The 12,748-nt window shown below is 41.9% G+C and overlaps 1 protein-coding gene across 1 annotated transcript in view; it reads right to left on the bottom strand.

Annotated features, from left to right (window-relative positions):
* Positions 1 to 2,020: 2,020 nt before the first annotated feature.
* LOC139026506 (tripartite motif-containing protein 16-like) overlaps positions 2,021 to 12,748 on the bottom strand; it is a 19,455-nt gene continuing 8,727 nt past the window's right edge. The window contains exons 4-6 of the mRNA XM_070441845.1: positions 4,769 to 4,942; positions 4,479 to 4,525; positions 2,021 to 4,135 (exon numbers count right to left, since the gene is read on the bottom strand). Coding sequence (XP_070297946.1) covers positions 3,600 to 4,135; positions 4,479 to 4,525; positions 4,769 to 4,942 — 757 coding nt within the window. The 3' untranslated portion in view covers positions 2,021 to 3,599. The remainder of the gene's footprint in view (positions 4,136 to 4,478; positions 4,526 to 4,768; positions 4,943 to 12,748) is intronic.

Raw genomic sequence — 12,748 nt, 5'->3', positions numbered from 1 at the left:
GAGGAACCCACATCACTAGCTTCTCTTTATACAACTGCCATCTACCACTGGGACTGAGGGTTATGAGAGAACCCCCTCATCACTAGTTCTCTTTTACAACCTGCCATCTACCACCTGGGGACTGAGGGTTATGAGAGAACCCCACATCACTAGCTTCTCTTTATACAACCTGCCATCTCCACCTGGGACTGAGGGTTATGAGAGACCCCCACATCACTAGTTCTCTTTATACAACCTGCATCTACACCTGGGGACTGGGTATGAGAGAACCCCACATCACTAGTTCTCTTTACTCAACCTGCATCTACCCACTGGGGACTGAGGTTATGAGAGAACCCCCACATCACTAGCTTCTCTTTATACAACCTGCCATCTACCCACCTGGGGACTGAGGGTTATGAGAGAACCCCCACATCACTAGCTTCTCTTTAAACAACCTGCCTGGTCAATTTAAACAACCTGGTCACTAGCTGGAACAGGCACAAAGTAATACAATCTGATTTTAATCCTAACCTTAACCCTAACCACACTGCTAATCCTTACCTTAAATTAAGACCATACATCTCAATTATTTTTCATTAAAATTATTCCATAAATGTTTGCGATACAGCAAATTTTTACTTTGCAGCTGGCATATCCAGAGGAAATCTCACAGATCTGCCTCCAGGTCAAGATTCATGACAAACGTCAACCTGCGACTGGGAGAGGCAATGTAAAATCAATAATGAAATTGTTTTCACAATTAACAGGCTTTTTCTTGTTTCAAGTATGTTTTATTATGAAAACTACAATATATTAATGTACAACTATGGAGCATATGTCCATATACAATTGTACAATTTGTTTTTCAACATAAAATACATAAAAATAATCACATTGGTATTTTAACGGTGTTATTGTAAGAGATTAAATTCTAAAACAGTTCTGAGTGTTATTTTTTTTACATTTTTACCCGCTTTTTCTCCCCAATTTTATGGTATCCAATTGTTAGTAGCTACTATCTTGTCTCATCGCTACAACAGGTGAGACGAAGGTCGAAAGTCATGTGTCCTCAAACAACTTTGCTTCTTAACACAGTGCGCATCCAACCCAGAAGCCAGTTGGAGTGCACCCGCCCCCCTTGGTTAGCACGCACTGCACCCGGCCCGCCACAGGAGTCGCTGGTGCGCGATGAGACAAGGATATCCCTACCGGTCAAACCCTCCCTAACCCGGACGACGCTAGGCCAATTGTGCGTCGCCCCACGGACCTCACGGTCACGACAGAGCCTGGGAGCGAACCCAGAGTCTCTGGTGGCACAGCTAGCGCTGCATAATAGCACCCTTAACCACTGCGCCACCCGGGAGGCCCTGAGAAAGTTACTTTAGCGTCAACTCATAACGTCACACTATAACTTCATGGGAGTCTTGTGGAAAGACTGCATGTTGTTTTGGGTGGATTGAGTGACATCTTCATCAACATTTGCAGAATATTCCTGTAATATTTTCACCTCTTGTCAGACGCCAACAGCCTAGTCGGCTGCAGACAATCATAAGGAGTTCAAGTGGTTTATTTGCCATTTGCAGGTATTAAAAGTAATAAATACATTGTAATTCCTTGTTGGAGCTCTCTCACATATAGGACAGTACATACCAGAGGAGGCTGCTGAGGGGAGGACGGCTCATAATAATGTCTGGAACAGAGTGAATGAAATGGAACATATGGAAACCACGTGTTTGATACCATTCCACTTATTCCCCTCCAGCCATTACAAGCCTGTCCTCCCCAATTAAGGTCCCACCAACCTCCTGTGGTACAAACACAAACAGTAAAATATATCATAAAAATGCAAAGTGGTAAAAGATCAGAAAAGGAACCAAAAGGTTCAGTCATGTTCTAATAGTCTGATGAAAACAGTTTAGGTTGATGATTTAACAGGCAGATAGAACTGGGATAGAAGCTGTTCTAGAACCTGTGATCCAGAAAACTGATTTAACAGGCAATAGAACTGGGATAGAAGCTGTTCTAAACCTGTGGTCCAGAAACTGATTTAACAGGCAGATAGAACTGGGATAGAAGCTGTTCTAGAACCTGTGATCCAGAAACTGATTTAACAGGCAGATAGAATGGGATAGAAGCTGTTCTAGAACCTGTGATCCAGAAACTGATTTAACAGGCAGATAGATGGGATAGAAGCTGTTCTAGAACCTGTGATCCAGAAACTGATTTAACAGGCAGATAGAAGTGGGATAGAAGCTGTTCTAGAACCTGTGATACAGAAACTGATTTAACAGGCAGATAGAACTGGGATAGAAGCTGTTCTAGACCTGTGATCCAGAAACTGATTTAACAGGCAGAAGCTGTTCTAGTGTGATGTATTGTTGTCGCTACCTTTTTTTGTGGCTGTTGTCTGTGCCCAAATATGTTTGTACCATGTTTTGTGCTGCTACCATGTTGTGTTGCTACCATGTTGTTGTCTTGTTGTGTTGCTACCATGCTGTGTTGTCACCTTGCTATGTTTGTTGTCTTAGGTCTCTCTTTATGTAGTGTTGTGTTGTCTTTCTTGTCGTGATAAGTGTTTTGTCCTTTATTTATATATTTTTTAAAATATATATGTTTAATCCCCAGCCCCTGTCCCCGCAGGAGGCCTTTTGCCTTTTGGGTAGGTCGTCATTGCAAATAAGATTTTGTTCTTAACCTGACTTGCCAAGTTCAATAAAGATTAAAATATATATATTTTTTAAATACAGAAATTGCATAGCAACCACTGGTCCTCACTAGACTGGTGCCCTACATGTCTATTTTTTCATTGGAGTTTTTCAGGTTTTGAAGTGAAATCTGTGTTTGTGAACTTTGTGCTGGAATTAGGTGTCTGTTTGTTCCCAATCAGACATTATGGTCCTCATTTGAAGGTCCTGTGTCAAGGTCTCCACAATTATAGGATGATGCGTGTGTGTGTGTGTTGTGTGTGTCCAGTGTGTGTCCAGTGTGTGTGTGTCCAGTGTGTGTCCAGTGTGTGTTTGTTCTGTGTGTGTTGTCCAGTGTGTGTGTGTGTCCAGTGTGTGTGTGTGTGTCTAGTGTATGTCTAGTGTGTGTCCAGGGTGTGTGTAAATAGTGTGTGTGTGTGTGTGTGTCAAGTGTGTGTTTGTGTGTGTCCAGTGGTTGTGTGTGTATGTGTGTGACCAGTGTGTGTGTGTATGTCCAGTGTGTGTGTGTGTCCAGTGTGTGTGTGTGTTTCCTTTGTGTTTGTGTGTCCAGTAAGTGTGTGTCCAGTATGTATGTGTGTTCAGTGTGTGTGTGTTGTTGTGTGTGTGTTTGTGTGTGTGTGTGTGTGGGTGTGTGTGTGTGTGTGTGTGTGTTGTGTGTGTTGTGTGTGTGTGTGTGTGTGTGTGTGTGTGGTGTGTGTGTGTGTGTGTGTGTGTTTGTGTGTGTGGTGTGTTCTGTGTGTCCAGAGTGTATGTCCAGTGTGTTTGTGTCCAGTGTCTGGTGTGTCCATTGTGTTTGTGTCCAGTGTCTGTGTGTCACTGTGTGTGTGTCCAATGTGTGTGTCAGTGTGTGTTTCCAGTGTGTGTGTGTGTGTGTGTGTGTGTGTGTGTGTCCAGTGTGTGTGTGTGTGTGTGTCAGTGTTTTTGACACAGGGACACTGAGGAGTCAACCCAAATCCAAAACCCTGGATAGAGGGGCTCAGTGAATGTGGAGGTGAATGTGATCAAGTGCGTCAGTGTGTCAGAGGAGGCTCTATAGAAGGACAGAGTGCCGGCTGGCCAGTCCAGATACACTCCTACTCTGTGGGAGCTGGAGGAGGGGACGTCTATGGTAGTGCAAATATTATTGTGACAGGCAATGTAACGGTTGTTATAGCAGAACAGACTCCAGGACTTGTCATTCCATCCAAGCCCACAGTCCTTACCCCCTCCTCTCCTGCTGATTCCTTTATATGTTACTCCTATAACAGCCCAACTCCCACATAACTCTACCTCCCAGTAACAGCGCTCAGTCAGACCCTCTCTACACAGCACCTGGTCCCAGACCTCAAATCTCTCTGGGTGATCAGGATACGGCTGCTCCTCTCTCCTATATGTCACCTTTCTGTTCTCCTCAGACAGAGAAAGGTGTCTGTTTGCTGTTTTTGAGTCCAGTGTGAGATCACAGACATCTGATGGATGAAACCAGACACAATATTAGAAATCATCATCATTGACATCAGAATGTCTCACTTTTCACAAATGATTTTAATGTAGATGTTTCTAGGTATCAAAATGATCATATGTTATACTGTATGGTAATATAAAACACACTAATGCCATTAATTACACACACACACAAACACACACACATTTTCAAAGCAACTCTTTGTAAACTTTGGTGTCCCTGATTTCTGCTTCTGTAGAACTACAGCTGATATTTAATATGACCAAGTAAGTAATGATGGTGGTCTTTGACTTAACTTGAATTAAGACTTATTCTTAGTCATATTCTTCACAGCAGTCAACACTCACATTTTCTAAGCCCAGGTTTCATTGTGTTCTCTCCACCATGTTCCACACTGTAGCGGTAAGCAGAAGAACAGACATTCATTGAGGGACACACCTGAACTCACACACAATCAAACACATTCATGCGCACACACTCATGCGCACACCCACACACACACACACACACACACACACACTGGACACACACACAGTAACATATAACTTTGTCCAAGTGGTGGTAAGAATGTTTGTCTTAACTAGCCTGATAAGTCAAACATGTCTGATATGAACATTGACATAAACCCTCTACATACTTGAGTTTCTCCAGTCTGCAGTGTGGATCCTCCAGTCCAGCAGAGAGCAGTCTGACTCCTGAGTCTCCTGGGTGATTGTAGCTCAGGTCCAGCTCTCTCAGGTGTGAGGGGTTTGACCTCAGAGCTGAGACCAGAGAAGCACAGCCTTCCTCTGTGACTAGACAGCCTGACAGCCTGCAAAGAGTCAAATCATATTAAAACCACACTGATATTCTTTGGTGGTGAAAATAGTGGACGTACAATTTTTTCAACATATTCAGATACATCAGCGTCCTGAAACCTGCCAGATCTATTCATAAATGAATGAAATGCATACGATTAGAAATTACAAATTATATATTTTAACAGTGAAGCTAAGATTTTACATTTGTCTCAATCCCCCAACATTTTGGATTTCAGATCAAATAATTCATATGATCAACATATGAGGTGACAGTATATAATGTCACCTTTTATTTGAGGGTATTTTAATACATATCTGTTTCACCGTTTAGAAATGAAATCACTTTATGTTTCTAGTCATAAGTATTCTGATTCACTAATATGGATCGGACCCTTTTTTTCAATTTTCTCCTAAAATGACAAATCTAACTGCCTGTAGCTCAGGGACTGAAGCAAGGATATGCATATTCTTGGTACCATTTGAAAGGAAGCACTTTGAAGTTTGTGGAAATGTGAAATTAATTTTGAAGAATTTAACACAATAGATCTGGTAAAAGATACATACATGTGTTTTCTATGTTTGTTTTTGTTTCATCTTTGAAATGCAGGAGAAAGGTCATTCATAAGTCATATGTATGTACACAGAAAACAAGTGTGCAATAAAAATCAAAAACCAAAGAACAGAATTCTTTTCACAATGTCGAGGTGTGAGACAAGGCTGTAGTTTGAGTCCAAATCTTTTCAACATTTATATCAATGAATTAGCAGACATGTTGGACAATTCTCCAGCCCCAGGATCCACACTATTTGACACAGAGGTGAAATACCTGCTATATGCTGATGACTTGGTACTTCTATCACCAACCAAAGAAGGTCTTCAACAGAACATTAATATTCTAGAGCAATATTGCCATAATTGGGCCCTGGCAGTAAATTTCCCAAAAACTAAAATCATGATTTTCCAAAAACAAAACAGATGTCAGAAACACAAATATAAATCACCCTGAACAACACCATAATTGAACACACAAAAAATTACACCTACCTTGGTGACCATATCTGCATCGGGAAACTAACTTAATATGGCAGTGAATGCACTCAAAGAAAAAGCCGCAGAGCATTGTATGCAATAAAATGAAATTATTCAAAAGAAACAATTCCAATAAACAAAAATCATAACCAATCAAAGGACTCATATTTACAACATTGGAAAAACGAAACAAAATCCCAAAGCCGACTAAATTGCTATCTGACCCTAAACAGAGAATATGAATTGCTGAATATCTCTACTCTGTCAGAGATTCGAAGCAGAGACAGATCCTTACCAAGTACAGGCTGAGTGACCACCGATTGGCAATAGAAACCGGCAGACATAAAAAGACAGGCTACCCAAAGAGGAGTGTGTACGTGGTCACTGCACGACAGGGAGAGAAACAGAGATGCACTTTCTCCTTACTGGTGATAAAATATTCCTCACAAGAGATTCATTATTCACAGAAATGACACATTATTCCAAATTTTTACTTATTAAACCCAGAAGAAAAACTAAAAATACTCATGGGCGAAGGAGCAATGGCTCCTCTTGCAGCCAAATATGTATTTGCCTGCCATAGCCTGAGGGACACTGAATAATAACATCTGCATAGTAAGCAGTAACTTATTTATTATGACTGTTATTGTTATTACTGTTATTGTTATTAGTATTATTATTGTTGTTTATCATTCCAAATAGTAATGGTATGGGTGGTAATGGTAATGGTAGCAGTTTAATGATAGTGGTGGTGGTAGTGGTGCATTACACCATACATTACATTCGACTATTGACTGTTACCATTTTATTGTTACTATTTTTATATTTAATTTTGTATTATTATTTACTGCCATTCTATATTATTATTTGTCATTGTTTTAATTGTATTACAATGTATATTGTATACATTGTTGCTTTGGCAATTTAGATGTAATTTAGATGTTGGCCACCAGATGATATCAGTGCAAAGTTTCAGACTGATCCAGTGAAGAATTCCTTTTTTATCAGGCACGAAGGTAAGACCCAGATGCAGACTGTGTTGAGGTAATAAATGTTTATTACAACAGCAGGGGTAGGCGAAAGACAGGGCAAGGCAGGCAGGGGTCAATAGTCCAAAACACAGGTATAAACACACAGGGGAAAATGGGGAAGATGGGTGACACCTGGAGGGGGGTGGAGACAATCACAAAAACCGTGAAACAGATCAGGGTGTGACATACACACTATTTTGTTGTCTATTTTGTGTCGAGTCTGCCAGGAGTTTGCCCAAAAATGCCGAATTGGTCAAATGATACATTTTCAAGTACATAACTATAGAGAACATACAACAATGATATGGTAATACAACATGTAAGTTTACACACCCCTCATACATGATGGATCATTAGCTTATACACTAACTTTTACACATATAGATGGCCGGGCAGGGTGGATGTGGAGCCAGAGACAGCAGGGGTTCAAACTATAGACCCCAGTTCCTACATTTGAAGTCAGAAGTTTACAAACACCTTAGCCAAATACATTTGAACTCAGTTTTTCACGATTACTGACATTTAATCCTAATAAAAATGTCCTGTCTTAGGTCAGTTAGCATCACCATTTTATTTGAAGAATGTGAAACGTCAGAATAATAGTAGAGAGAATTATTTTTTTCAGCTTTTATTTCTTTCATCATGTTCCCAGTGGGTCAGAAGTTTACATACACTCAATTAGTATTTGGTAGCATTGCCTTTAAAATACTTAGCTTGGGTCAAACGTTTTGGGTAGCATTCCACAAGCTTGGCCACTCCAATACCTTGACTTTGTTGTCCTTAAGCCATTTTACCACAACTTTGAAAGTATGCTTGTAGACTTGCTTACGTGCTGCTGTGCATTTTGTTGCTAACCTTACTTTGCTTCTTGCCAACTTTAGTTTTAACTTTTTAATTACCGTTTATATCTTTTGTTTTTCCATTGCTCGACTTCCACCAGCCGAAGCTAAGTAGTAACATTAACATGATGCCTTCTAATTGCAGTCCCTGTACTCATAATATACAGGAGAACGATTGCCTTACGGCGAGGATAGCTATGCTGCAAGCCCAGCTTCAGACGCAATCGTTAGGCAAGGGTAATTTCAGTGTAGGAAAGGATGAAACAGCGTCTGTGCCACCAGTAAGTACAGATAGTAACGTTAGTATAAATCCCCTCGCACAGTCCCCGCAGCCGGACAACTTTCTCATGGCTTCTGGAGGGAAATGCTGTAGGAATGCTCAACCGATGTCGCTCATTCAGCCGACAGAAACKTTCAACCGGTTTTCCCCATTAAGCAGCGAGTCGGAGTCTGAGGCCAAGCCTTCTCTTGTMTCTACTCCTCCCGTTACGGGGTCTGAGACACCGAAGCTTCCCACCATCAGCACTGACAAATTGAAAACCCTAGTCATTGGCGACTCCATTACCCGCAGTATTAGACTTAAAACGAATCATCCAGCGATCATACACTGTTTACCAGGGGGCAGGGCTACCGACGTTAAGGATAATCTGAAGATGGTGCTGGCTAAAGCTAAAACTGGCGAGTGTAGAGAGAATAGGGATATTGTTATCCACGTCGGCACAAACGATGTTAGGATGAAACAGTCAGAGGTCACAGAGCGCAACATAGCTTCAGCGTGTAAATCAGCTAGAAAGATGTGTCGGCATCGAGTAATTGTCTCGGGCCCCCTCCCAGTTATGGGGATTGCAGGAGCTCTACAGCAGAGTCTCACAACTCAATCGCTGGTTGAAAACTGTTTTCTGCCCCTCCCAAAAGATAGATTTTGTAGATAATTGGCCCTCTTTCTGGGACTCACCCACAAACAGGACCAAGCCTGACCTGCTGAGGAGTGACGGACTCCATCCTAGCTGGAGGGGTGCTCTCATCTTATCTACCAACATAGACAGGGCTCTAACTCCCCTAGCTCCACAATGAAATAGGGTGCAGGCCAGGCAGCAAACAGGCAGCACAGTCAGCACAGCTATCCCCATTGAGACCGTGTTTGTGCCTCAACCTAGGTTGGGCAAAACTAAACATGGCGGTGTTCGCCTTAGCAATCTCACTAGAATAAAGACCTCCTCCATTTCTGCCATTATTGAACAAGATCGTGTTACCTCACATCTCAAAATAGGGCTACTTAATGTTAGATCCCTCACTTCCAAGGCAGTTATGGTCAATTAACTAATCACTGATCATAATCTTGATGTGATTGGTCTGACTAAAACATGGCTTAAGCCTGATGAATTTACTGTGTTAAATGAGACCTCACCTGCTGGTTACACTAGTGACCATGTCCCCCGCGCATCCAGCAAAGGCAGAGGTGTTGCTAACATTTACGATGGCAAATTTCAACTTCCTACTGAAAGAGCTGCTTCCTGTGCTTGGCCCTCCTATGTTGAACATACTAAATGGCTCTCTATCCACCGGATGTGTACCAAACTCACTAAAAGTGGCAGTAATAAAGCCTCTCTTGAAAAAGCCGAACCTTAACCCAGAAAATAAAAACAACTATTGGCCTATACCAAATCTCCCATTCCTCTCAAATATTTTAGAAAAAGCTGTTTTGTAGCAACTCACTGCCTTCCTGAAGACAAGCAATGTATAAGAAATGCTTGAGTCTGGTTTTAGACCCAATCATAGCACTGAGACTGCACTTGTGAAGGTGGTAAATTACCTTTTAATGGTGTCAGACCGAGGCTCTGCATCTGTCCTCGTGCTCCTCGATCTTAGTGCTGCTTTTGATACCATCGATCACCACATTATTTTGGAGAGACTGGAAACCCAAATTGGTCTACACGGACAAGTTGGTTTAGATCTTATCTGTCGGGAAGATATCAGATTGTCTCTTTGGATGGTTTGTCCTCTGACAAATCAACTGTAAATGTCGGTGTTCCTCAAGGCTCCGTTTTAGGACCACTATTGTTTTCACTATATATTTTACCTCTTGGGGATGTCATTCGAAAACATAATGTTAACTTTCACTGCGGATGACACACAGCTCCCAACAAGTTGTCATTCGCATAGGACAGATGCAGAGCCTTGGTCTGATGCCAGTGAGGGCACACAGAGGTCCCAACAAACAAAGAGATCTTCTGTTGAATCTGACAATTAATCTTGATGGTTGTACAGTTGTCTCAAATAAAACTGTGAAGTACCTCGGCGTTACTCTGGACCCTGATCTCTCTTTTGACGAACATATCAAGACTGTTTCAAGGACAGCTTTTTTCCATGTATGTAACATTGCAAAAATCAGAAACTTTCTGTCCAAAAATTATGCAGTAAAATGAATCCTTTTGTCACTTCTAGGTTAGACTACTGCAATGCTCTACTTTCCCGCTACTCGGATAAAGCACTAAATAAACTTCAGTTAGTGCTTAACACAGCTGCTGGAGTCTTGACTAGAACCTAAAAATGTGATCATATTACTCCTGTGCCAGCCTCTCTACACTGGCTTCCTGTTAATTATGGCTGCATCCCGCTACCGGGATCGATATGACAACAGCCAGTGAAAGTGCAGGGCGCCAAATTCAAACAACAGAAATCTCATAATTAAATTCCTCAAACATACATGTGTCTTATATCATTTTAAAGGTAATATTGTTGTTAATCCCACCAAAGTGTCCGATTTCAAATATGCTTTTCAGCGAAAGCCCTACAAACTATTATCTAGGCACACCAAACCACAATAAGCACAGCCATTTTTTCAGCGAAAATAGCAGTCAGAAAAAGCAGAAATAGAGATACAATTAATCACTAACAATTGATTATCTTTCATAGATGGACACTCACTAGGACTTCATGTTACACAATACATGCCATGTTTTGGTTTGATTAAAGTTTTAAAATTTATAACAAAAATCTGAGTTTACATTGGCGCGTTACATTTCACTAGTTCCAAAAAACAGTCAAGTGATTTTGCATAGCCACATCGTTTCAACAGAAAATACCATCATAAATGTAGATGATAATACAAGTTATACACATGGAATTATAGATATACCTCTCCTTAATGCAACCACTGTGTCAGATTTCAAAAAAACGTTACGGAAAAATCAAATCATGCAATAATCTGAGACGGAGCTCAGAACAATTGCCAAATTAGCCGCCATGTTGGGGTCAACAGAAACCAGAAAATACATGATAAATGTTTCCTTACCTTTGATGAACTTCATCAGAATGCAGTCCTAGGAATCCCAGGTCCACAATAAATGCTTGATTTGTTCGATAATGTCCGTTATTTATGTCCAATTAGCTACTTGGTTAGCGCCTTTGGTAAACAATTCCAAAGTCACAAAGCGCGTGACGTGACGAAATGTCCAAAAGTTCCGTAACAGTCAGTAGTAACACGTCAAACGATGTACTGAATCAATCTTTAGAATGTTGTTAACATCCATCTTGAATAACGTTCCAACCGGAGAATTAGATTGACTTCAGATGAGCGGTGGAACGGAGGTCCTCCTCATGTGCACGCGCATGGTGAAAGCATGGCCAGCTCGTGGCAGTGGTTACTAATTCCTGTCTCCTTCGGCCCCCCTTCACATTAGAGTCATCAGACAAAGTTCTATTGACTGTTGACATCTAGTGGAAGCCGTAGGAAGTGAAAACTCATCAATATCTCGCTGTAATTTCAATGAGAGCTTGGTTGAAATTCTGCCACCTCAGAAAAAATTAAAACAGGAAGTGGAACTTCTCAGGTTTTTGCCTGCCATATGAGTTTTGTTATACTCACAGACATAATTCAAACAGTTTTAGAAACTTCAGAGTGTTTTCTATCCAATACGAATAATAATATGCATATATTAGCAACTGGGGATGAGTAGCAGACTGAGGAGCAGCCAGTTTACTATGGGCACCTCTGTGCACCTTTCATCCAAGCTACTCAATACTGCCCCTGCAGCCATAAGAAGATTTAAAGCAAGGGCTGATTTCAAGGTTTTACTGCTAACCTACAAAGCATTACATGGGCTTGCTCCTACCTATCGTTCCAATTTTGTCCTGCTGTACATACCTACATGTACGCTACGGACACGAGACGCAGGCCTACTTACTGTCCCTAGAATTTCTAAGCAAACAGCTGGAGACAGGGCTTTCTCCCATAGAGCTCCGTTTTTATGGTCTGCCTATCCATGTGAGAGACGCAGACTCGGTCTCAACCTTTAAGTCTTAACTGAAGACTCATCTCTTCAGTGGGTCATATGATTGAGTGTAGTCTGGCCCAGGAGTGTGAAGGTGAACGGAAAGGCTCTGGAGCAACGAACCGCCCTTGCTGTCTCTGCCTGGCCAGTTCCCCTCTCTCCACTGGGATTCTCTGCCTCTAACCCTATTACAGGGGCTGAGTCACTGGCTTACTGCTGCTCTTCCATGCCGTCCCTGGGAGGGGTGCGTCACTTGAGTGGGTTGAGTCAGATGTGATCTTCCTCTCTGGGTTGGCGCCCCCCCTTGGTTTGTGCTGTGGCGGAGATCTTTGTGGGCTATACTCGGCCTTGTCTCAGGATTGTACGTTGGTGGTTGAAGATAACCCTCTAGTGGTGTGGGGGCTGTGCTTTGGCAAAGTGGGTGGGGTTATATCCTGCCTGTTTGGCCCTGTCCGAGGGTATCATCGGATGGGGCCACAGTGTCTCCCAACCCCTCCTGTCTCAGCCTCCAGTATTTATGCTGCAGTAATTTGTGTCGGGGGGCTAGTGTCAGTCTGTAATATCAGGAGTATTTCCCCTGTCTTATCCTCCGGTGTCCTGTGTGAATTTAAGTATGCTCTCTCTAATTCTCTCTCTCGTTCTCT

The sequence above is a fragment of the Salvelinus sp. IW2-2015 genome, unplaced genomic scaffold (genome assembly GCF_002910315.2).
Source record: "Salvelinus sp. IW2-2015 unplaced genomic scaffold, ASM291031v2 Un_scaffold4945, whole genome shotgun sequence".
NCBI lineage: Eukaryota > Metazoa > Chordata > Actinopteri > Salmoniformes > Salmonidae > Salvelinus > Salvelinus sp. IW2-2015.
The sequence above is the reverse complement of the archived record's forward strand: the minus strand, read 5'-3'. Positions and strand labels throughout refer to the sequence as shown.